This window comes from Megascapheus bottae, chromosome 3 (assembly GCF_031878675.1).
Source record: "Megascapheus bottae isolate mThoBot1 chromosome 3, mThoBot2.hap1, whole genome shotgun sequence".
Classification (NCBI taxonomy): domain Eukaryota; kingdom Metazoa; phylum Chordata; class Mammalia; order Rodentia; family Geomyidae; genus Megascapheus; species Megascapheus bottae.
In genome coordinates, this window is record NC_143511.1 from 72590616 (window position 1) to 72617236 (window position 26621).

The 26621-nt window shown below is 42.1% G+C and overlaps 1 protein-coding gene across 1 annotated transcript in view; it reads right to left on the bottom strand.

Moving 5' to 3' along the window:
- Susd1 (sushi domain containing 1) overlaps positions 1-26621 on the bottom strand; it is a 103995-nt gene that overhangs the window by 50751 nt on the left and 26623 nt on the right. The window contains exons 6-7 of the mRNA XM_090330434.1: positions 20680-20859; positions 3012-3121 (exon numbers count right to left, since the gene is read on the bottom strand). Coding sequence (XP_090186560.1) covers positions 3012-3121; positions 20680-20859 — 290 coding nt within the window. The remainder of the gene's footprint in view (positions 1-3011; positions 3122-20679; positions 20860-26621) is intronic.

Genomic DNA, 26621 nt, shown 5'->3' on the forward strand with positions numbered 1-26621 from the left:
CCACTAGGCCAAACTCCTGGCCCCAAAACTCTTATGTATTTCTTTCTTTTTTTTTTTAATTTTTTTGCCAGTCCTGGGGCTTGAACTCAGGGCCTGGGTACTGTCCTTGGCTTTCTCAAGGCTAGGGCTCTACCACTTGAGCCACACAGCACCATTTCCAGCCTTTTCTGTGTATAGGGTACTGAGGAATCGAACCCAGGGCTTTGTGCGTGCTAGGCAAGCACTCTACCACTAGGCCACACTCCCAGAAAAGTATAACATGTTTAGCTTTTCATAATGTGGTTTAGTGCTTAGATTTTTGCTTCATCTTTTCCCCCTTCCCTTGCTTTTTCAGCTAACCAGTTTGTTTTTCTATTACCCACAACCCTCTTCTTTTTTTTTTTTGCCAGTCCTGGGCTTGAGGGCCTGAGCCCTATCCTTGGACTTTCTCAAGGCTAGAGCTCTACCACTTGAGCCTCAGCACCACTTCCAGCTTTTTTCTATGTATGTGGTAATGAGGAATCGAACCCGGGTCTTCGTGCATGCTAGGCAAGCACTCTACCACTAGGCCAAACTCCTGGCCCCACAACCCTCTTCTTTACAGTCATTCTAGCTAGTGTAATGGGGTAGTTTCTATTTATTTTCTGCAACTTACCATAGCCAGTATTCTTGTTTACCTGAAGCCAGATACCAGTGGCTCATGTCTATAATTCCAGCTATTCAGGAAGCTGGGATTTGAGGATCATGCTGCTGTCTTTAACTCTTATCTCCAGTTAACTACCAAAAAACTGGATAGTCAGTACCCAAGCCCTGAATTCGAGCCCCAGGACCAGCATATATATATCCCATTCCATTATATATTTTGTTTTGCTAGAATTGAGATTTGAACTTAGGCCTTATACTCAGATTGCTTGTTTGGCTGGCATTCCCTCCCACCTTAGTCAAAGTTTTTTTTGCTGATTCATTGGAGATAAGAGTCTTGAGGACTTTTCCACAAAGACTGGCTTCAAATTGCAATCCTCCAGATCTCAGCCTAACAAGTAAAATTACAGGCATGAACCAAGACCATCCAGCTTATTTATTTACTTTTTACCAAATCATTTATTATGTCATATTGTGGTTGCCTATTTATTTGCACATTTCTGTGTGCTTAAACTGGAATTTCCAGGTTCTAATGTACAATATTCTTTTCATAAAAGGTTATGGAATGGATAATTAATTTTGAATCATACTTACTGCTCTCTGCCAATTTAATTGATAGGTCTTTAAAAGAGAGAGAGAGAGAGAGAGCGCGCGCGAGCAGCCAGGATCATGGCCTAGCGGTAGAGTGCTTATTTAGCATGCATGAAACCCTGGGTTCAATTCTTTTTTTTTTTTTTTTGCATTTTTTATTGTAATTAGTAAAAGGGTTCCATGATATTTGCCAGATAGAAGGTGCATTAATTCACATACATTGATACCCTTTCACATGTCTTGGTATCCATTTCCCTCCCCCCCCACACCCCCACCCGTCTTGGTTTTCCCCCCTTCCCTATCAAATTTCAAATAACCAAATACAAATAAATTCTATATATCAGATAACAAAGTGAGATACTATAACAATATGAGATAACCAAGGGACAGCAAAGGAGATGAGAGACAACATAGTACATTAAGGACAACAATCATTCGTTATATGGCTTTTGTTTCAATATCCTGGAGGTCTTTTCAATTAGCTTCATACTATATGGCCTTATGTATCAAGATTTTGCTCTATTGCAGATCTCTGCTAGTAGAGCCAAGGTTTCTACTGATTATGACAAATGAGGGAAACCATTGAGCCTAAGTTCCTTTGAGTCTGGCTTACTTCACTTAATATGATTTTTTCTAAGTCTTTCCATTTCCTAACAAATGGGGCGAAGTCATTCTTTCTGACAGCAGCATAGAATTCCATTGTGTACAAATACCTGGGTTCAATTCTTTCGTACCACATATACAGAAAAAGCCAGAAGCACTTTGGCTCAAGTGGTAGAGCACTAGCCTTGAGAATAGCCCAAGGACAGTGCTCAGCCCTGATTCCAAGCCCCAGGACTGGCAAAAAACAAGACAATATAAAAAAAAGACACAAAAGTAAATCTCAGTTCCTGTCTTGATTTACTTAAGGTTTGAACTTGTGTTGTTTTAAAAATCATGTTAAAATTAGTTCCTTATGTGTGCAAGCCCAGACACCCTATAATAGATGAATGGATTAAAAAATGTACCTTTATACAATGGAATTTACACAACCAGTACAAAGAATAATACTATATCATTTGCAGGGAAATGGGTGGACTTAGAAAAAATAATGTTAAGTGAGGTAAGCCAAGCTCACAAACAGCAACTGTCCATGTTTTCTCTGAAATGCAGAAGCTAGATCTAAAATATACCAAGACATGACAAGTTTACAGAACTCTAGGTATTCACACAAAATAAAACTGAAGGATAGTATTAGGGGAGGAACACAAAGGTACAATATATCTATGCCTCTTATCATATAAAATCATATTTATCTAAGTTAAATGCAGGAAACAGAAACAACCAAAAAAATCATACCCAAAGCTGGGTGAGTGGCTCATGCCTATAATCCTTCCTGCTCAGGAGACTGAAATCTAAAAATTACAGGTCAAAGCTAGCTCAGGCAGAAAAGTCCACAAAACTTTCATCTCCAATTAGCCAATGAAAAAAGCAGAAGGGGCATGGTTCAAGTGGCAGAGTGCTAGCCATGAGTGAGAAAACCAAGCAAGAGCACAAGCCCCAATACCAGCACCCACATCCACACACATCTGTATATGCATCCCCCAAATATGGATTCAATGGCAAAATAAGCTATAATTACTAAGTACATGTCCCAAAAAGAATACCGGTAGGTAAAATTACAGACACCAAATACTGTAATTCTTTTCATAGCCACTTCATACCTAATATCCATGTCTAGAAAGAAAATCTTAACTGCCTTGAAATTCACCCAAATATTTATTGACCAAGTCTATGACAGTATTAGGAGATCTTCTTACTTGGTATGTTTGTTCTGATCCAATCTTCCTAGAATGCCAGTTCAATTTCAAACAAGTTTCATTGATTACTGAAACACTGAAACTCCCATCATCTTCTAAGTGATCTCCTTCTAGAAGATAAGAACAAAAGAAAGATTGTATCATTGTAGCAGCAGGTAGAATGGCTATATAAAAGTTCCACCAAACTGTTAGTTAGGGTGTTTAATCAGATGAGAACTAAGTTTGGTATCAAATTCTGGTTCTAAAATATTTTTCCTCTTGGAATTTCCTGTGTAATCTTGGCTGTCCTTGAACACAGTCTTCCTACTTCAGCTCCCCACTTGCTGGGATTACAGGTGTATGTACACTTTGGCATAAATCTTCAATATCTTAGCTGTCTGGTTTTAGCTAAGGTTGGGGTTCTTCTAAACTTCAGTCCTCTCCTTTGTAAAATCAAGTGATCCAGCTTGCGTTCTTACAAGACAGGCTGTTAAGATAATCAAATACTTGAAAACTACTGTAAAGTAATAAAACTGTGATCCTGTAGAAACTTATTCCTATCACCTGCACAATCCAAAGTCATGAAGGTAAGCCTATTAGTAGCCAAAAAAGTCTGAGAATAAGGGAAAAGTATTGCAATAAGGAAAAATGTGAGTGAAATTGAAGGCCATTAATTAGAAGTCTCAGGGGAGGTGGCTTCCATCCTAGAAAACAACCAGAAAGCAGGTAAGTAGTCAGGAGCATGTTAACTCTCTCTGAAAACAGTATTTCCAGAGCCACTCAGCTGGACTCATCTAATGCGACAAAATAATCAAAACACAGACTTGTTCCAACTATTGTATAGAAAAGGTCATTTCATACCTCCTGCAGTCAAAATCATGCCTGCAGTATTTTGCTTTTCGTAGTGGAATCAAAAGAATGGGGCTTCTTAGCCAGGTGTGCGGACTTATATACTACTATAATCCTAGCTACTCAAGAGGCTGAGGTTCTTAAGGACAGGGGTTCGAGGCCAGGTCAGGCAAGAATGTTTGCAAGACTCCATCTTAATTAGTAAAAAGCTAGGTAAAGCAGTATATATACAATCTGTCATCCCAGCTACATAGGAAGTTCAATGGAAAAGTTGAGGTCCAGTCTGACTCCAGGCAAAAAGTGAGACCCTATTTAAAAAAAAATTAAAGCAAAAAGGATTAGTGTGGCTCAAGTGATACCAGGCCTACAAGCAAAAAAGACAAAAAAGACAAAAAAAAAGTCTATCAAAGAGAAAGGTTTAATGTTCATTTGCCTGCCATTTAAGCAATATTAGTGATAATAATAAATCTAGTCAAAAGTCAGAATTGTCTACAGCACCTTCACCATCATTAGCAGACAGCAGAAGGCCATTAGCTGAAAGGAAATATTCCTAACTATAATTAGAAAATGCAACAATATACTATGAGAAAGGACATGAAGACTTGTCTATGTGTTCATTTCCCCTTCACAATTTTTCTTTGAAAGATTTCAGAAGGGTATTAGAGGAAAAAAATACACTTATGTATGTATGTAATTTTGAGGAACCTGAAATGTTTGCATGTCAGACATGCATGGATGAAAAGATGTAAGAAATAGCACAGAAAGTCTACTCCTCTCACACACAGTCAAGCAGGATACTGTGTGCGCATTCCCACTCGAGATAATTTTCCCATCACTTAGCCATTACAGTCTGAATTCAGGGAGGATGGTAATGTAAGCAAAGGCATCTGGCTTCCACTTCTCACGCCCACTCTTGACAGAAGTGACTGCGGATAAGTAAAAAAATGGGTCAAAATTTGCATCTAGGTTTAAAAAAAAGGTTAGTTGCCATATACAAAGCAGAAGCAAGAAGACATTTCTGTTTAGCCCAGCATAGAAGAGAACAAGCTAAAAGGGAAACACTTCAAACTGAACATGTGGAGATGGAGCCCATGGAGAAGCCAGACAGGGCATAGGACAATGCACAAGGATTATTCTTCTGAGCCATAGTCCAGCGGTTCCCAAACTAACTGCACAGCAACTCACCCACACACAGCAGATCTGAAGGATGAGTGTGAGTGTGTGTGTGTGTGTGTGTGTGTGTGTGTGTGTGTGTGTGTGTGTGTGTCTACAGTTCACCAGACAATTCTGACAAGTAGCCAGGGCAAGCTGGGAGCTGGTAGCTCATGCTTATAATCCTAGCTGAGAATTAAGGATCATTGTTTAAAGCCAGTCCAGGCAGGAAAGCCTATGAGATTCTTATGTCCAATGAACCACCAATAAAAGCCAGAAGTAGGGCTGTGGCTCAAGTGGTAGAGCACCAGTCTTGACCAAGAAGCTAAAGGACAGTACCTAGGTTCTGAGTATTGGCACCAAAAAAAAAAAGCCAAGGCAAAAAGAATACATACACTACTATTAGTAATGATGACAATAATAACATTGCTTAGCATACCAGAAATCTACAACAAGGAAGCATTTCACAAGGTCCCACTGACAGAAGGCCCAGGTAGCAGGGTGACTTACAGCTTTGTTAACCCAGTGCAGCAATACCACAGTGAAACCAAGCAATGTTAGAGATAAAAGTTAGCCAGGCACTGGTGGCTCAAGCCTGTAATTCTAGCCACTCAGGAGGCTGAGATTTAAGGATTGTGGTTCCATGTCAAGAAAGTCTGTGAGACTTTTTCTTCCCCGCTTTCTTGTGCCAGCCCTAGGGCTTGTACTCAGGGTCCAGGCACTGTCTCTGAGCTTTTATGCTCAAATAAAGTGCTTTTTTTTTTTTTTTGGCAAGTCCTGGGGCCTAAACTGAGGGCCTGGGTACTATCCCTGAGCTTCTTTTTGCCCAAGGGGAGTCACTTCTGGCTTTTTCTGTTTATGTGGTGCTGAGAATCAAACACAAGGCTTGGTGCATGCTAGGTAAGCGTTCTACTGCTAAGCCACATTCCCAGCCCCTGTGGAACTCTTATTGCCAGCCAGTTAACCAACAGAAAACCAGAAGTGGGACTATAGCTCAAGTGGTAGAGTTAGCCTTGAGTGAAAGAACTCAGGGACAGCACCATACCTTGAAGTCAAGCCCCAGGACCAACAACAACAAAGAAGGGGGAAGGATGGAAAGGGAAGGGGAGAGAAAGAGGGAGGGAGAGAGGGAAAGAAAAAGAAATAGAAAGAAGAAAACAATATCATAGTTTCATCAAACTTCTCTTTCAAAACTTTAAGTTGTCAGAGCCAATGTGAATCACTTACAGAATTATAAGAATAGAAGGTTGTGATGACTTGAGTTTTACCTTCACACAATTCTATTCCCATAAGAAAGACATTCTCAGATAATCACATTTTCTCAGTGAGGAAAAAACCAAAGTCATTGTCTGACAGATAAATAAAAATAGAAACAGTGACATCCAACTGGCAGAGAAAATTGAAATATTATACATATACCTAAGATTAAACAGCTGCTGGGAAGATTCCTATAGAATTAAAAAACAAAATAAAAATGAAACTCCTTATTAGATCAATAATGTAAAGAAAAAAAAAGTCAGAAAATAGAAGCAAAGAAAGAAGGTTTACTTTCCCATCTATTCAGGGAGAAATTAGTCTTGTTTCACTCTTAACATTGGCAATCAGAGAAATAGGCACCCAAATAGTTTTCTTTAATGTGACCAATTATAGAATTAAAAACTAAATCTATACAATCTGACTATATGAGGAAGAAATCTGTACAGCAAAAGAGACAAAAAAAAAGTAACATTAAAAAGAAAACTAAGGGGGGCCATGAGTTCGGCCTAGTGGTAGAGTGCTTGCCTAGCATGCACAAAGACGCAGGTTTGATTCCTTGGTACCATATACATAGAAAAAAAAGCCAGAAATGGTGCTATGGCTCAAGTGGCAGAGCTCTAGCCTTGAGAAAGTCCAAGGACAGTGCCCAGGCCTTGAGTTATATGTTACCATAACAAAAATGTAAAGTGAACTTAGCCAGAAATGTTCTCTGCAGATGCTTCCCCTTAGAGTACACCTAGAGCAGTGACCCGGATAGCTTTGGAAGAAAGGAAGCAAGTGTTTATCATATAAATGCAAGCACAAAGAAATCAATTAAAATGAGTATTTCCATTAGAGCATAATTGAAGGCAAATAATATTAAACTAGATTAAATGATTCATTCATTTCTAGTAAGAAACCCCATCCCCATCTCAACAAATAAAGTTGGCATTGTGAAGTATGGCTTTAATTCCACTTATACAAAAGCCAGGCAAGGTGGCTCACATCTGTAATCCTAGCGACTCTGGAGGCTGAGATCTGAGGATCAAGGTTCAAGCCAGCCAGGGCAAAATAGGACCTGAGACTCTTATCTCCAATTAACCTCTAGAAAATGGGAAGTGGGGCTTGGCTCAAAGGTAGGGAGGTAGCCTTGAGCTGAAGAGCTCAGGGACAATGCCCAGGCCCAGGAGTAGGGTCGTAGCCAGGCGGAGTTCAAGCCCCATGACCCACAAAAAAAAAAAAAAAGAAAAGAAAGAAAAAAAATAGCTATTAGTAGGTAGATTCATTTGCGGCTGATCCCAGGCTGAAAACACCAGAACATATCTGAAAAATAACTAAAGCAAAAAACGCCCTGGGAAATGGTACAAGTAATGGAGTGCCCATGAGTTCAAACGCCAGTACTGTAAAAAAGAAACTTCTAGATTGACTATCAAAGAAAGGCATGCTGCATGGCTAACCTCTACTGCCCAGAATAACTGAGAACCGAACCCGACATCACCTTTCAAACACCATCTGCCACTCCTCCCCAAGCACGTAACAATACACTAGTGCCATGCAGCCTTGGGCCCGTAGAATAAGAATGTGTCCTGCTAAGACCTGCTCTAGCCTGACCTCTGTAATCACATCCTACCTCAGACCCCAAACCCGGCACAAACATCAGAAAGCAAATAGGAATCCTATCTAGTTAGTGCTGAAGCATGACACCATATCCTGTGTTCAGTTTCGCCAGGAGGAAATCATATTTCCCCACTGCCTGCCAGCTATCTGGAACCAAGAATTCCACTGTGTATAAATACCACATCAACTGAGGGACATCTGGGTTGGTTCCATATCTTTGCTATGGTAAATAGTGCTACAATGAACATCATTGTGCTAGTGGCTTTAGTATGTCCTTGTTTCTGGATGGTTGAGTAAATGCCAAGTAGTGGAATTGCTGGGTCATAGGGGAGCTCTAATAGCCTTTTGAGGAACTGTCATACTGCTTTCCATAGTGGTTGAATGAGTTTGCACTCCCACCAACAATGTAGTAGTGATCCCGCCTGGCCACATCCCCTCCAGCATCTGTTGTTATTAGTTTTCTTGATCCTGGCCATTCTAACTGGAGTGAGGTGGAATCTTAGAGTTGTTTTGATTTGCATTTCTTTTATGATCAGAGATGTTGAATATTTCTTCATATGTCTATAGGCCATTTTTATTTCTTCTTCAGAGAAGACTCTCTTTAAGTCTTTGGCCCATCTTTTAATGGGATGGTTGTTACTTTGGAGATTACTTTTGGTACCACATATATTTAAAAAAAAAAAGAAAAAGCTGGAAATGGTGCTGTGGCTCAAGTGGTAGAGTGCTAGCTTTAAAAAAGAACAAGGAGGCCAGGAGTTGGCCTTGTGATAAGAGTGCTTGCCTAGCATGCACAAAGACCTAGGTTCAATTCCTCCAGTACCACATAATAGAAAAAAGCCGGAAGTGATGCTGAGCCTCAAGTGGTAGAGCTCTATCCTTGAGAAATCCCAAGGACAGTGCTCAGGCCCTGAGCTTATTCCAAGGACTGCAAAAAAAAAAAAAAAAAAAAAAAAAGAACAAGGACAGTGCTCAGGCACTGAGTGCAAGCCCCAGGGCTGGACAAAAAAAAAAAAAAAAGACATTACATTTGGAAAGCAACTATAGTAAGAAGCAAATCCTTCTGACTCATATTCCCACAGAATTCTAGTTCTACGCTATGAGGAAAATGGAGATTCCTTTATGTACCACATATACATCCTTGGAATCTATACTTCCTGAACTTACTTGACACTTAGCATGGGTGATCTTAAGCACTGATACAGCACTAATTTCTGTCGCGGTTTCTAGATTAGGGAAGAAAAGAAAACTTACAAAATGCATTAGTGGGCTTTGGGAAATCTGAATGGATATTCTCACTGCCAATCACCACTCAGACTCTGATTCAGACAGAGTTGGTCAATTCAGGTGATCGTATGCCAGTCCCTCATTTCTCATCATTATGAAGGAGCCTGGCCCACCACTTGAATACTACAGGTGAGGGAGAACTGCAGCCTCTGAGTAGCTTGCTAGACCACCGGTATCCCACTTGTGTGGGATGGGGTGAACTCCAGATCTGAGTCTCCATTGGATTCTTCCCTACAACTCCACAGGCAAGACCTGCTTCTGTCTTATGCATCTCAACCAGGGTGGAAATGGGAAATGTGTCACCATGCAAGACCATTTCACAGGAGCAGCTGTTGGTAAACTAAAGAAATGCTCCACAAGTTCCTTGTCTACCCCTGGGAATCCTTTAATGGAAGTCACATCATCCTGAAAGCCTTGATTTCTCTGGGGTCTGCTTCTTTTAAATAACCTGCATACATTCCAAGTAATGAACTTGGTACTGTGGGAAAGCATACTAAGGTAACACAATTTCCAACAGATGTACCCAAGCAAGGAAGCTGTTCAGAGAGGAGTGGAAGGAAGGAGGTCTAACTTTTCATTTCCTTAAACTCAAATTCCCTGAACCTAAAATGTCTCTACTTACAGATGAAATAATTTCATCTATTACTATGGAATTCAAACATTAATAAAAAGAAATCTCCACGGGCTCCCGCCTGTAATCCTAGCTACTCAGAAGGCTGAGATCTGTGGATCGCAGTTCAAAGCCAGCCAGAGCACAAAAGTCCAAAAGTCTGTAAAACTCTTACCTCCAATTAACTACTAGAAAACCAGAGTGGTGCTGTAGCTCAAGTGGAAGAGCACTAGCCTTGAGCTGAAGAGCTCAGGGACAGTGCCAAGGCCCAGAGATCAAGCCCTACAACTGATTTTTTTTTTTAAATCACCACTGAGCAAGGAGTTCAGCAAGGTTCCAGAATACAAAGTTAATGCACAAACATCCATGTGTATATACATCCTCGAAATGAGGAATTCAAAATGAATTAAGGAAACAACTGCATGTATAAAAACATAAAAATGGAAATCACTCCCAGCAGTTCACCTCCATCCTGTCACCCCTGAAGAAAGAAATCCCTGTCTCACTCAACAGGAAAGTTGCACAACCCTGGTCAAGCCTTCCCATCTAATGGGGCATCTCTCACAGATTCCTGTGTCTCCTCCCCTGTTCTCCATGCCTAGCATAGGTTCTGGTAACATGACTGTTCATTACCTCCTACTCTGAGGTTTCATCGCCATAGCTCCTACATGCAACCTGGCCTAGCACAGGAGTTAAGAGCATAGGGCAGGAACTAGTGGATGATTTCTTTCTCTCTTCTTTGGAAATTGGAGGGACTCTCCTAAAAGACTTAACTCCTACAGTCATTCACAATGACTTGAACCAATGAAGCAGTCCCTTCTACTCTATGGACAAGAGCCTCCTCCACTGGCTCTCCCTCTTTTTCTTCAATACCCTCTTGAATCTCCACTCATGTTTCCTGGGATTTTAGTCACAATTCGGCAGTAAATATAAGTCCATGCCTCTGTTCTGGGAAATCCAAGGTAAGATTCTCATCCAGATGGATGAGAAAGATACTTCTCCAGCTCTGAAAATAGCCCTTCTCAATACAAGTCCTGTTCCTTCCTTCTAGTAAATCTCTTTTCAACCACAAAGAAGGAAAGAAAGCCCATACCTTAGGTATTTGCAGTGCCAACTCACTTCTATATGAAAACCAAGTGCACTTGACATGGTCCACTGATCTCTTTGCTCATCAAAGACTTTACATCTTTACTAAGTCATGCCATTATAGCATTACCTAGATTCTGGATTACAATAACATTACTGTTATTGTGTGAACCCACAATATCTCTTACATAGAGATACAAAGAGGAACACAGAAATCTCTGCAGAAATCAAACAATCACCTACAACTACTGAAACAATTCCTGAGTGTCTATAGTACTTTTTCTCCCCAGAAGACTGATTATTTGAAATCAAAGAAATACTCCATTTGTGCTCATAGATAATGAAGAAATGAAAAGTGGTTCACCTCCTTGGGCATTTATCAGTACAGGTCTTTCAGTGTCCTAAGCAAGTTCTACATATCCCTGGCCCCTTCCTCTAACCTCCGAGCACCAGACATGTCTGCTCACTCACCTACCACTCAGATGCCAATCCCCCACCTGCTGCAAAGGAAAAGAAAACATCTGATCTCTCACATTCTCACTGAGTTGTCACAAAAGCAAATCTCCTTCTCACACTGGGTCCCTTTGTCACCTAAGCAGAAATCAGCCAAGAATTTCCTTTCTTGTCCTTCCTCTTTGCTCATTCACTATAACAACTGTCCATGACATCTCAATGATGCCCCCTACCTGTAGCCTTTGACATCTCAATGATGCCCGCTACCTGTAGCCTTTACTACGCTCTCTACCCAAACAGACCCAGACCTAAGTGTAGGAATATCATATATTTTATCCCAAGGAGCAGATTAACAGAGATTGGTGGTTTTTTTCTCTCCTGGTGTCTAGGATCATTTGGAAATACTTTTTAAAATAAATCTACCTGATATTAATCCTCTACATGAAAAGAGAACTAAACTTTTAAAATAAGAATGCAGGTGGATGCTCAGCTATGTTTATCTCTGCACTATTTACAATAGCCAGGCGATGGAAACAATCCAGATGCCCTACTGCAAATGAATGGATACAGAAAATGTGGTATATATATACAATGGAATTCTACATAGCCAACAGACAAGATAAAATAATGGCATTTGCAGGGAAGTGGATGAATCTAGAGCAAATCATGTTGAGTGAGACAAGTCAAGACCAAAGGAACAAAAGGCACATGGTATCCTTAATATGTGGATATTAGATCCACACAGTACAAGAGCGAGGAGTCAATACTTGCATACCCAATGCTATGGATATGGTATTGGAAATATAAACACAGCTACATAGACATAAAAATTTATGACTCTATAGACATAATGTTTTATTACATAGATTAATATGTATCTATGACATACAAACCCTCAGCCTAATTTTAATTACATTCTAAAATCTAAGTGCCAATGATTGTATATAGCGATTCCCTTCTTGAATACGTGTTTGTTACATACATCATTTGAAATATGATGTAAAAATCAAGGTTAATAAATTCTTTAATAAAAAAAAGAATGCAGAATGGAGATAGGCTTTAGCTACCATAGTACTGAAAACACCTTTTTAGGTCTTCCCTGGGTCAGCCTCTAGGGCTCTTCCATTCACTATTCACTGATGGCTGCCACATGCTAAGTGTCCTACAGAGCCAGGCATTGGACTGTGACAAGATCAGGATGCCAGTACTTCCTTTATGGATCCTCAGGTCCAATAGAAGGAGGAAACATAAACACAATTGCAACTCCATAAGTATTCATCCAAAGCAACATATATGTATCACAAGGTATAGTAGAAACAAGACATCCTATCTCCCTGGAGAACCCAGAAAAGCCAGCTCTGTGAAGGGCATGGCAGCATAAATGGCTATGGAGTGCAGGAGGAGCATGTGCTAGAGCAGCAGGACCCAAGCCTGGGACAGTACAGGTGGTATATTCAAACTGGTGAGAGAAGAGTATCAGGTGAGGAGAAGGAGAAAGAAGAGGCAAAGAAGGAGGAGAAGGAGGAGGAGGAGGAGAAGGGAAGATGGCTGCAAAGGAAGCACAAGAGGCTCACTCCTCTGAACAATGGGACGTAAAATCAGGAAGGTGGTAAGAACAATTTGTATTCTGAAAGAAGCACTAGAGTACTAGAAATGACAAGGAAGGAAAGAACACACAACCAACTCACTGATACCAATATATCAGACCAAAGTGCTTTCGCTAGACTTGATCTTGACCTCATCTTCCCGACAGTCTTGAGGCAATAATAAAATCACTGAGAAGGATAAACACTGATTGACACATTACTATGAACCAGTGTCACCATGATTTAACCTTCAAAATAATCTCATGAGCTGGGGCTGGGAATGTGGCTTAGTGGTAGAGTGCTTGCTTAGCATGCATGAAGCCCTGGATTCAATTCCTCAATACCATAAAAACAGAAAAAGCCAAAAGTGGCACTGTGCCTCAAGTGGTAGAGTGCTAGCCATGAGCAAAAAAAAAAAAATAAGCTAAGGGACAGTGCCCAGGCCCTAAGTTCAAGCCCTAGGACTAGCAAGATGATGATGATGATAATAATAATAATAATAATAATAATAATAATAATAATAATATCTCATGAGCTAAATATCACTGTGTCCATATTGTAGACCTAAGGCTTCCATGGTAATTCACCTGCCCCAAAACCAGACAGCATGAAGCAAGTCAAATCAGGACTCATGATGAGCTGTGGCAGACACCAGGACTAAGAGCTTTTGGACTGAAGTACTTACTCAGCCAAGAGCTAAGAGATGAAACTGGGGCACTGTATTATAAAACAAGAGACAATTCTGAAGGAGAATCAACAGGAGGTGAGAGAACAGAAACAGCAAGGAGTCCAGGCTTGCTGCCAGCCTTTGAGCCTCAACCCGAATGAATGGCCTTTCACTGGTCCCCCGAGAAACCCAAGAGGAGAGGGAGAGAGAGAGAGAGAGAGAGAGAGAGAGAGAGAGAGAGGGGGGGGGGGAGAGGAGAGAGAGAGAGGGAGAGAGAGAGAGAGAGAGAGAGAGAGGGAGGGAGAGAGAGAGAGAGAGAGAGAGAGAGAGAGAGAGAGAGAGAGAGAGAGAGAGAGAGAGAGAGGGAGGGAGGGAGGGAGGGAGGGAGGGAGGAGAGAGAGAGAGAGAGAGAGAGAGAGAGAGAGAGAGAGAGAGAGAGAGAGAGAGCAATGAACTGTGTTGAGGATATGCTAGATGTGAGTCATGTGTGAGTAGCCAAGAGCAGGGAGGGGAGGCAGCTGCAGAAGCCTTGGATTTGTGTAAGGTAGAAGGCATAAGCAAGCGTAGCCATGGGTAGACACACAACACCGGGAAACTCAGAAACAAAGAGAAAGTGATGTCCAGGAAATAAAGGGAAGAGTGTGTGTTCCTTGAAAGTTATCTCCCCTTCTACCAACCCACCACCTCCTTACCCCACCTTGGAAGATCCAGGATATGCTGTCAAGGCCTTGGGAACAAGTTCAAACTCTCTCCTCCTTCCCTATGGCTCTCTCCCCTGAGGGAGCGCTGGAAGTCATGATCAGATCCAAGGCTTATTTGCTCACAAGCAGAGAGGGGTGCGACCTGCCCAGTTGCTGAACCCATAAGTCTCTCTGGTTTTGTTTAAAAAAAAAAAGTGTCCAAGTGAGTTCTCATTGGATTAGGGGAAAACGAGGTTTCCGTGAATAATAAAGTATCCACCTTTCTCTTTGCTTTATCCTCTATGTATTTATGTAGGGGGAGAAAGGGTTATAAAGACACCCATCTCTGGTATTCTGTTAGCATGTACCTTCTCTCTATGTGTATGAACATACACATAACTAACTAATCATGTAACTAGTTATTTAATGTCTCTTCTCCTGAATGAAACATCACCATGACTAAGATTATATTTAATTCTCCACCTCCAAACAGTAGCAGATCTTACACATGGATGTTCAAAAATGGTCTACGGCCATACCACCGTGAACTTACCTGATTTCGTCTGATCTTGGAAGCTAAGCAGGGAGGGGTACTTGGATGGGAGAGATTCAAAAATGAATTATCTGGGATGGATAGGTGGATGGGTGGGTGGACAATAATGCTAAATGTTGTAGGAAGGTTAAGGGAAAGGAGGACTGAAGTGAGAACATGAATTTGGCAATTAGATGGTCATTGGTGAGGCAAGTGAACTGGGTGCTTCATTTCTCTTTAGTCGGCTGAGTAAAGGAGGGAATGGGGTAGCGAGCAAAGTTACTCTTTCAGAAGGATCTTTTGGTTTACAATTTTGTACCCTTTTCTCTCATTTTTCAAAGTAATAAAAGGTCCTTCTAATAAATTCGGGTGACTCAAACAGCCAAACGTAATGTCATCCGTAGTCAAAACAGAATCTAATTTCAGTATAATGATCTTCTAGCACAATTCACCAACTGCTTCAAAGGCCACCACTGAAGAGAAATGCCAAAACACATTTTAATAATGGCAGTGACATGGATGTTGAAAAACATATTCCCAAGGTGACTATTATAAATGTATGGTTAGCTATAAATGTTCTGATGTGCTCTCTCGCTCTCTCTCTCTCTCTCTCTCTCTCTCTCTCCCTCTCTCGCACACGCACGTGTGTGTACGTGCATGGTGTTTGTTTGCTTTTCTTTTTGTTGGTCACTGGGTTTGAACTCAGGGCCTGGGCACTGTCTCTGAGAATTTTTCTTTAAGGCTAGTGCTCGAGCACTTTGAGCCGCAAACCACCCCACTTTCAGTTTCTTGGTGTTTATTTGGAGATAAGAGTCTCACGGAGTTTCTTGGCGGTGCTGGCTTTAAACCATGATCTTCAGTTCTCAGCCTCATGACTAGCTAAGATTATAGGCATGAGCCACTGGTGCCCTATTAAGTGTTTTAAGTATTCAAGTCACATGAGTAGAAAAAGCATGCCTTAGAGTTGTGTTTGCTTACGTGTGTGCGTGTGTGTGTGTGTGTGTGAGTGTGTGTGTGCGTGCATGCGTGTGTGTGTGTGCGCATGTGTGTGTGAGTGTGTGTGAGTGTGTGTGTGTGTGCGTGAGTGTGTGTGTGTGTGTGAGTGTGTGTGCACCAGTCTTAGGGCTTGAATCAAGGACTAGGCTCTATCACATCCCTGAGCTTCTTTTGTTCCAGACTACTACTCCATCACTTGAGCCATAGCCTCACTTCCAGCCTTCTTGGTGTTTAATTGCTGTGTGTCAGGGTGTGTGTTAGGAAATATATTAAATAAATAATACTTTTGCTATGGCAAACATTATCAGGATAGTAGGAAAATCATTGAAGCTTGAGAGATCAGCTGTAGACCAGATGTATGGATTTTTCAGGGCTTCTAGACCTGACTTCACATGGTAACCATATCACTTGTTAGTCACTGATGATGCTGAGAAAGTGGCCTAACCTTTTTACAGCTCAGATTACTCATCAGCAAAATGAAAATAATATTTCACAGGGTTTGCCCGAGTATAAAACACAATCAATCAGAATTGCCTTGGGTGTGGGAGGCTCGTGTTCTGTCAGTAACAGTAACAGCATTAATGCTTGCCAGGCCACACTTTATACACAGATTCAGAAACAACCCATTCGTGGGGTGATTTGCATACATGTGCTGATTTATTCCAGGTGACCTTTCTTTTCCATCGGAAATGTGTGGAGCTGCAAATGAGCACTCAGTGAGCTGGAGAAGAGGGTCAGCAACTCAACAGGAAGCACCAGCAGCAGTGCCCAGGGCAGGGAAGGGGTGAGCCAAGCATCCTTGACAGAGAAACAGTCTGCTCCAGTGGGGATGTGTCCTTTCTAAGAGCAAGCAGTGAGCAACTGTCTAATTATTAACTCAGACTCTAAACATAAAAAGCCAAATGACCTGTGCAGAATGGACGCCAGGGCCAGCCTTATCGAGAATGAATCAGCCTCTTTGATCTTGAGGTAAACCAACTCACTACCATCAGGCTCCCACCTGGGGTTTTTCCAGACACTAAAGTAGTTGCCTAATTCCCAGCTGTCTGGAGTTTCCAGTTCAAACTGGCCTTCAAGAAAAAAAAAAAAAGTCCCACCATGTCCTTAGGGCTCATACTCTAATGAAAACATGTTACAGACCTGTGCTACAAATATGAAGAAGCCGGGGCTCCCAAAACATGTTTTTAAGATAATTAAAATCAGTCCTGATAAAAATTAATGATTGCAGGGGGTGGGAGCTCAGCCTAGTGGTAAGAGTGCTTGCCTAGCATGCACGAAGACCCAGGTTCGATTCCTCGGTATCACGTATATAGAAAAAGCCAGAAGTGTTGCTGTGACTGAAGTGGTAGAGCAAATAGCCTTGAGAAAGCCCAAGGACAGTGCTCAGGCCCTAAGCTCAAGCCCAATGATGGCACACACACAAAAAATTAATGATTGCAAACCCAGTTTGGAGCTACACATGGAAGTATGGAAAGAGGGATAAACAGTGAAATTAGAGACAGGAAATAATGATGAAGAAGAGAAAGAAAGCCTAAAGCAAACACTGAGGAAGGTAACTACAACCACGGAGGGAGCTGGGATTGAGGGTGGAGAAGAGCCATGGAGGACAACCACATGGAAAAGAAGGAAAAGGGGAGCAGCTGAGAAAGAGCCACAGGACTCAGTATCTCTCCCTACATCTCCAGAACCATGCCTATCTCCCCACCACACCCTTATATCATCTGCACTGCACCATGAATTAATTAGCATGCAAATCACCCCTTTTATCTACGGAAATTGAATTTAGTTGCCAATCCCCAGCGAGGGCACAGAGGCCTCCTCTGAGAAAGATCCCAGCTCACAGGGAAAATGTCTTTTCTTTCTCTAAATCAAAGCCTGCATAAGCCCATGGAAGCAGCTGCAGCTGGAGCCACAGACTCTGTGAAAGGTGGCTGGCTGAGGATGGTAATTATAATTAGCAGTTACATAACATGTTTGTTCTTCAAAGTGCTCTCTACAAGGATCAGCTAATTAATAGCTTACTATGCCCCATGCAGACCCACTGGTTTCTCAGGTAGTGACTAATCCTTGTGACCCCCACTGAATTCTGAATGATAGAGGCAGAAAAGCTTGAGCAAGAAGCAAAGGGCTGAGGGTCCAAAGTTATACCCAGCTCTTACCAAGTCACACCATGGGCAATACTTCCCAGAGACACCAGCCTCACCTCTCCAAGTAACACTTGGCAGTAATCAGTGATGTAATAACAGGATGGTAGTCCACTATGGTGTCCGCTCTCCTCAATTTCCCCAATTAGTAAAACTAGGATCCTGAAGTCCTGTTCATTACAGGTTTGCTCTTGCTACTCTGCAAGTCAATGAGACCTCTCTAAAGCAAGGTGGAACTACATTTCTGAATTACCATCATTTTTGTTTCTAAAGATTGCAGCTCTGGCCATAAGTGAACATAGGAATTACATGGTACAGATGGAGCCTCAGCAGCAAAGCTGGGTTTTCCATCTACCCCTAGGAGACTGTCTCTACTCAAGCACTTCAGAGCATCAGGAATTCCCTGGATGGCTTTGTGAAACAGTACATGTGTATGCACATATGCATTTCTTTGGGGATAAGATGTAAGTGAACATTAGCTAAATGTCTAGTGAACAAATGGGTGGACTTCATTAAGGTCCTAGCCCCAAAATGGCTAGGAATCATCACTTGATGAATAAACAAACACCAGAGGTGATTGTTCTGGCTAGACGTTTCCTGTGGGAAACTGTAATAAGGTATTCTGCCACAATTCTGCTTGCCAGAGATCCAGACCAATGCTATCCTTGAGGCGTTACTCTTGAGAGCCAGCTTCAGAACCAAGAAGTAAAACCTGCAGAAACATACTCCCAGAGCCTTGGAAGACTACGTGACAAGCATTGTCACCCTCCCCGGCCAAGTGTTACAACTGACTGTTCCGACATGTGTCTTGGAGGCAGATGGATAAAGGGAAGTACACAGAAGTGCACTTTCCTGGTTCATGAGAAGATCTTCACGAGAGACGAACAAGTCAAAAAGCGCTAAGATGTGCACGGCATTTGTGAGCTCAACTGACTCCCGCTCCCAAAATAATTTTTTGTTTTGTTTTTTCTGTTTGTTTTTCTGCCAGTTCTGGGGCTTGAACTCAGGGCCTGAGCACTGTCCTTGGGCTTTCTCAAGGCTAGAGCTCTACCACTTGAGCCACAGTACCATTTCTGGCTTTTTCTATGTATGTAGTACTAAGGAATTGAACCCAGGTCTTTATGCATGCTAGGCAAGCACTTTACCACTAGGCCACACTTCCGGCCCTCCCAAAAACATGTTGATAAAAGAAATGCAAGCTTTATTTCCTCCCCTTGAACAGACAAGGAGACAGACCAGGGGTCATAATGCCCTGCCTGACAACATATGGCTTACAGATGGCATGGCTAGAACTTAAAGGGATAATAAAAAGTTTCACTTATGGGTGTATGTTTAGAAGAATTGAAAGCAGGGTTTCAAAGTGATATTTGTTCATGCAGATTCCATGGAAGTATTGTATGCAACAGCCCAAAAATGAGCAACTGAAGTGTCCACTGATGGATGAGCAGACACATATACGGAAGCTTCTCTACCTTGTGAAAGATCCCTGACAATTATGGATGTACCTTGAAGGTAGTATGCTGAATGAGCCAGGTGTGGTGACTCATACCTGTAATCCCAGCTACTCAGGAGGCTGAGATTGAGCAAACAACAGTTCAAGGTCAAGCTGGGCCAAAAGTTCATGAAATTCCTTTTCCCACTCCCCATCAACAGATAAAGCTGGGCATGGTGGTATGTGACTGTCGTTCCTGCTGCTGTCAACAGAAGTCTCAATATGAGGCTCACACTTCAGGCAGGCCCAGGGAAAAAAAGCAAGATTTGATCTCAAAAACACCTAAAGCAAGAAAGGGCTTGAGGTATGGCTTAAATGGTAGAGTATCTGCCTAGCAGAACCATTAGATTCCAACTCCAATCGAGGGGTAGAGGGGAGAGGGAGAGAGAAATTTATACTAAGTGGAATAAGCCAGTCTTAAGAAAACAAACAATGCGATTTTATTTACATAAACCTAAAGTAGTCAATTTCATAAGAGACAGAACTGGAATAAGGGCATCCAGGGCAGTGGAAAAGGGAATGGGGAATCATTTCATGTGTATTGAATTTCAGTTTTGAAAAATAAAACATTATACAATAATGTGACTGTGTATAGCATTATATACAGCACACATTTATAAATGGTTACATTGGTACTTTTGATTTTTTTTTTTTGCTTTGTGTTTTAACACAATTTGGGTGTGCCTACGTGTGGACGCTGTCTCTCAGTTTTTTGGATCAAGGCTAGCATTCTACTGCTTGAGCCACAGCTCCATGTCTATCTAACTTTTTAGTTGGTAATAGGAGATAAGAGTCTCACAGACTTTCCTGCCCATGCTAGCTTCCTACCATGACACTCAGACCTCAGCCTCTTGAGCTAGGATTACAGGAGTGAGCTACCAGCACCCAGCTAATTTTGAAAATAAACATTTAAAAGTCTTTCTCTGTTCCATCACCTGTTATCTGAAAACATGCCACATGAGCATGTGCTAAATTAGGAGTATGCCCCTCCAAAAATGGTTCATGAAAAGAAAAAAAGAAAAAACAAAATTCCCAGCCAACCAAGCAGAGAAAATAGCCACGCTTATGAGTTAAGGTGTTTCAAAAGACAGATATATAAAATTTTCGATCCAACTTGTTCCTCTAATCCGCTTTCTAAATCTCAAGGATTTAGCTGACAAAAATCAAGCTCAGTGCCCAGCTAGGAAATGCAGCACCAGGCACGGAACTCAGAAGGCAGCCTCCCGCCAATGGTTTTCATGATCCAAGCTCATACTGGCTGTTTTGTTCCTAGGAAACAGAAGCCCAGCAGACTGTGATCTGTACCTGTGCATGTTAAAGTGCTTTCTCTCCAGGTGCCTTTCTCTGTGCAAACAGAAGTGATCTCTCCTCCAGGGCTCTCAAAGCCCTCTTGACAGACATAGTACGCCACGCCGCCCAGGCTGGAGCTGTGGTTGCCCACCAACACCGCGTTCTGCACTTCTGGAGGATGGCCACAGTCGATCTCTGCATTGGAAAGCAACAACAACGCTACTTATAAGGAGCCCAGAATTTGTATTTTAGAAATAAACATCTAAAGCTGGATAAAACACCTAGCTAAAATCTCTTATATTTTTTGAAACAGATTAAAAGTGCTTAGCTGCTAAACATCCAATTTATGTGAATCTTTCAAATTTAAAACAACCTTTGCAGTGGCTCACACCTGTAATCCTAACTACTCAGGAGACTGAGACCTGAGGATTGCGGTTCCAGGTCAACCCATGTCTAATAACTTTCTGCTGAGGCTTGTAGTAGAGATAAAACACATGGATCTCTTTGTCCTGTCCATCTTGTATACTGATAGGCTCCCTCACCCAATATAAGGAGGAGGGATTTAGGGAATACAGAGGAGAGAGCTCTTCCTGTCTTGATGAAGCTTCGTGGCATCTCTGTTCGTGCTCCGGGGTAAGAAGGCTGGGTGCGGGGGAACATTGGGCCCCTTCCTCTCTCGGCTTGGCCTGGTCCGGGTGTGTTTTTCCTCATCCCCCTACTAGTAGAGGGGGACCAGGGACAAAGGACCCCGACAGATTTTCTTTCTTTCTTTCCTTTTTTTCTTTTTCTTTTTGTTGGTGGTGGGACTTGAACTTTGAGATGAGGCGCTGTCCCTGAGTTCTTTAGCTCAAGGCTACCACCTACTCCGTGAGCCACAGTGCCACTGGCATCCGGCTTAGATTTTCTTCAAAAAGGAAAAAAAAGGCGGGGGGCGCGGAAGTTTGTCCTAGTGGTAGAATGCTTGCCTAGCATACACAAGGACCCGGGTTTGAGTCCTCGGTACCCACATACATAGAAAAAAGCTGGAAGTAGTGCTGTGGCTCAAGTGGTAGAGCTCTAGCCTTGAGAAAAGTCCAAGGACAGTGCTCAGGCCTTGAGTTCAAGCCCCACGACTGGCAAAAAAAAAAAAAAGCACAAACTCAAAATCAGTTCCAGCTTGATTAAGAAAATGAACCGAGCCAGGTGCTAGTGGCTCAAGACTGTCATTCTAGCCACTCAGAAGGCTGAGATCTAAGGATCTTGGTTTGAAGCCAGCACAGGCAGAAAAGTCCATGAGACTCTTATCTCTATAAAGAACTCAGAAGAAGCTGAAAATGGCACTGTGGCTCAAGCAGTAGAGTGCTAGCCTTGAGTACAAAGACCATCCAGGCCCTGAATTCAAGCCCCAGGACCAGCAAAAAAAAGAAGAAAAAAAGATGGGGTAAGCACCAATCTTAAAAGTGATGCAGTACAAGAAGGGCAAGGATTCTCTGTAGACCCAGGGACAGTGTGGTTATCACTGGAAGCAGAGTGGCTATGGCGGTCAGATTAAGCCAGTTTTCCTTAGACAATAAAAAAGATGGTGCTGAGGCTTGAATGTGTGGAGCCCAACTGCAGATTGAAGAGAATGCTGGCTATAAAGAGATGCAAGCATTGTGCACTGGATGGAGATAGGAAAAGAAAGGGGGCAGGTTCCAAGCTTTAGAGTGAAATCATAAGATCTAAGTTCCAACTTTTGTTATAAAGACAAAATCCCAAGGTATAGCTCCAACTTCTGTTAGGAAGACAATAAAATCACACAGTCAGTTTAAAAAAAATTATAGGATAGAATAGGAAATACTGTATCTCTAAAAAGTTAACATTATGACTTGAAGGCTAAGCTAACAATGTTTAGGACCAAAGGATAGTTCCGTCAAATGAAATAGACGAAAGAAGATGCTGGAAAGGAATTGAGGAAAAACAAACCCTTATATAGTGTCGCTGGAATGAAATTATTGCAGCCGCTATGGAAATCAGTATGAAGGTACCTCAAAAGACTAAAGCTAGTAAATGAAAGGACCTCCAGGATATAGAAACAAAAGCCATATAATGAGTGATTGTTGTTTTTAATGTACTGTTATCTTTCATCTCTTTTGCTGTCCCTTGGTTATCTCATATTGTTACAGTATTTCACCTGGTTATCTGATATATTGTATATATGCGTATTTGGTTATTTGAAGTTGGATAGAGAAGGGAGGAAAACAAGATGAGGGGCAGGGGTGAGGGAGGGAAAAGGGGACCAAGACATGAGAAAGGGTATTAATGTATGTGAAGTAATGCACCTTCTATCTGGTGAATGTAATGTAACCCTTCTATTAATTACAATAAAAAATATATGAGAAAAAAAGACTAAAGCTAGAATTACCATAGGGCCCAGCTATAGTACTCCCAGGTATATACCTATGGAAATCAAAATCAGCATACAACAGAGCTACCTACACACATGTTCACTGTAGCACAGCTCACAGTAGCCAAGTTATGGAATCTGCCTAGGTGTCTATCAATAGATGAATAAATAAAATGTGGCATAAATACACAATAGAGTATTATTCAGCCATACAAAAGAGCTGTCATGTCATCCTGGGTAGAACGGAGATTCTTAATATCAAGTAAAATAAGCAAGACTTGGATAGACAAGAAGCCTGTGTTTGCCCTCAACGGTGGAATCCAAAGTTTAAAGAGCTATGAAAGCGGAAGAAAGATCATTAGGAAAGAGGGAGAGACTTGGGGAGAGGGGGAGTGAGATAATAGGTAATGGTGCTGAATATACTCAATATACATTAGTTGTGTATGTGAAAATGTCCCAGTGAAACTCACTGTGTTGGACCCCTCTATCTAGTTACCTTCCATTTCTTCTTCTTTGTTTTTTTTTTGGTCAGTCATGGGGTTTGAACTCTGGGCCTGGACATTGCCCCCTGAGCTTTTCAGCTTAAGGCTACTTCCCTACCCCAAAAGCCACAATACCAATACCACTTTCAGTTTTCTGGTGGTTAATTGGGGATGAGTCTCACAGACTTTTGTGCCCAGGCTGGCTTTGAACTGTGATTCTCAGATCTCAGCCTCCTAGAGTAGCTAGGATTACAGGTATGCACCACGGCACCTGGCCCATTTCTTTTTAATGGTGTCCTAATGTATCTTTATTTCTCCTATTTTTCCTCTCAGTAAATTCTTTTTTTTTTTTTTTTTTTTGGCCAGTCCTGGGCTTGAGCTCAGGGCCTGAGCACTGTCCTTGGGCTTTCTCAAGGCTAGAGCTCTACCACTTGCGCCTCAGCACCATTTCCGGCTTTTTGCTATGTATGTGGGGTACCGAGGAATCGAACCCGGGTCTTCGTGCATGCTAGGCAAGCACTCTACCACTAGGCCAAACTCCTGGCCCAGTAAATTCTTTTACCAACACACAACGCCAAACAACCATGACAAAATGGTGACTCCCACACAGAGACATGGAGGGATGCCTTTTGTCCATATCAGGACCATCAGAAGCAATTGCACTTGGAGATAAATGCATACTTCTAGCCAGGGCAACTCCTTGGGGGTTCTGAAGGGCTCTTGCTCACCAGTGTGTGGAACCCATCGCCCTTAGAGTGAAGAACATGAGGCTTATGTAGACTCTTTAGTGAAATGATCTACTTTCCCAGAAATTTGCAGGTCTCTGGCCTTGGCAACTCTCTGGGGGGAAAGAGGTCTTGCTGCCTATAGCCCACAGAGTGAAGAGTCTGTGCTCTGCATTTCAAGCTCCCACTTTTTCCAATATACATGGGGATTTGGCCTCCCTCTTCTGCCATACAGAAAAATTATTCCTACCCTGTTGAAGTCTTCGTGTCTCTGGCCATGAAGTTACAGATGGTGCCATAACATGGTTTCCATCCTCTGCTGACCCACTCATCTCTCCCAGGCCTCTGACCAGACTACTATTCAATACTCCAACAGTCAGACTCTGCCATGATCCCATGAACTGTTAAATAAACCTCTGTCAAAACAATAAATAGAAAAGCCAGGCGCGGTGGCTCACACCTGTAATCCTAGTAACTCAAGAGGCTGAGATCTGAGAATCACCGTTGAAAGCCAGCCCAGCCACTAAAGTTCATGAGACTCTTACCTTCAGTTAACCACCAGAAAACGGGAAGTGGTGCTGTGGTTTAAGGGGTCCTTGAACTGAAGAGCTCAGAGACAAAGCCCAGGCCCAGAGTCAAGCCCAGAATCCTAGCTACTCAGGAGACTGAGTCTGAAGATTGCAATTCTAAGCAAGTCAAGGTAGGAAAAGCCTGTGAAACTCTTTTCTCTAACTACAAAAAGCCAAAATGGAACTGCAGCTCAAGTGATAAAGAGCTAGCCTTGAGCAAAAGAGCTCAGGTACAATGCCCAGGCCCCAAGTTCAAGTCCTAGTACCAACACACACAGAGGGAGGGAAGGAGGGAGGAGAAAGGGAGAGAGGGACAGAGGGAGGGGGGAGAGGGAAAGAGGGAGGGGGAGGGGGAGAGGGGAGAGGGAGAGGGGAAGGGAGGGAATAAAAAGCAAGGATAACCCTTTGTAGCTCAAAGTTATTGTAAAAACATGAGGCATCTTCCCCCACCAAACCCAGGATTGTTTTCATCATTCTGTTATGGGGCATATGGAGGAAAGAAGAAGGCCTGGTGAACAGGAAAGTATCAAGAGCCTAGTGGAACATGGAAGATAGACAAGCACACAAAAATAGACTGGATGGGGCCGGGAGTTTGCCCTAGTGGTTAAAGTGCTTGCCTATCATGCACGAAGACCTGGGTTCAATTCCTTGGTACCACATACATAGAAAAAAGCCGGAAGTGGTGCTGAGGCTCAAGTGGTAGAGCTCTAGCCTTGAGAAAGTTCAAGGACAGTGCTCAGGCCCTGAGCTCAAGCCCAGGACTGGCAAAAAAAAAAAAAAAAATAGACTGGATGGAATGTAGAAGTAAAAGCAAAACTCTTAAGATACTTGATTTGAACCATGCTCCTTGAAAAGCAACTAATGAGTAAGGCCTATGAACAAGAAACAGCCGACCAACAAACTTCTAATAACTCTATGAAAGCTTACTCCAACCTTCTATCAGCACAGCAGTATGAGTAATTAACCTCTTTGTCTAGCTGCCTGCCATTTTCTTTAATGGCATCCTAAAACACCCCTGTTTTAAAGTCCGTGGCACATGTGAGTTCTTTGAAATCAGGGATTCGATCTTCACCTGGGGATGTGGCTTAGCTCCATCACCTGCCTGCCACATGAGCTTCCCAGAGACTCAATTTTTCTGAGAGCGCAAACACCATTGCTCTTTTGTGTAACTACAGTGAACATGTTCACCGAGAAATAATTTAAAACAGCCAAGGGATTGGTAATGTCACCAAAGAGATCAAGTCTATTGGTGAAGTCTTCTCTCTTTTCCCCCCTCTTGGAAAGACATGAACACACCTACCTCTCAAAACAATTTAAAATGCAATCTCTTCAAGAGAGTGCAAGAGCTCATGCTTGTGCTGATTAGAATGACTGACCACATTCCGTTTTGTTTTATTTCTGTTGTGGTGGCTTTTAGTTGGCTTCCATGGAGTTTCGAAAACTTTTTTCTCAGTGTGGCCTTGAACCATAAGCCTCCTAATCTCCCATAGTCCTCTCAATCTCCATGTCTTGAGTAGCTAGGATTACAAGGTTGAGCTATCATGCCCAGATAATAAATACTATTTTGAAATGATAATATCCCTGAGGAAAGAAAATAGACATCGCCAAATTATAAGTATAAATAAGAAGACAGACATTACTTCCACATTTGTTATCTACTAAACACTAAGCAGAAAAGAGCTGAGAAAATAGCTCACACAAAGAAAAGAATATTAGCCTAGAACTGAGGAATCTTGGGAACCCTGCCCAGTAATTTTAGTAACAATAACATTCATAAAAATCCTGCTGGACCCAAAGCAATCTACTAGATTTATCT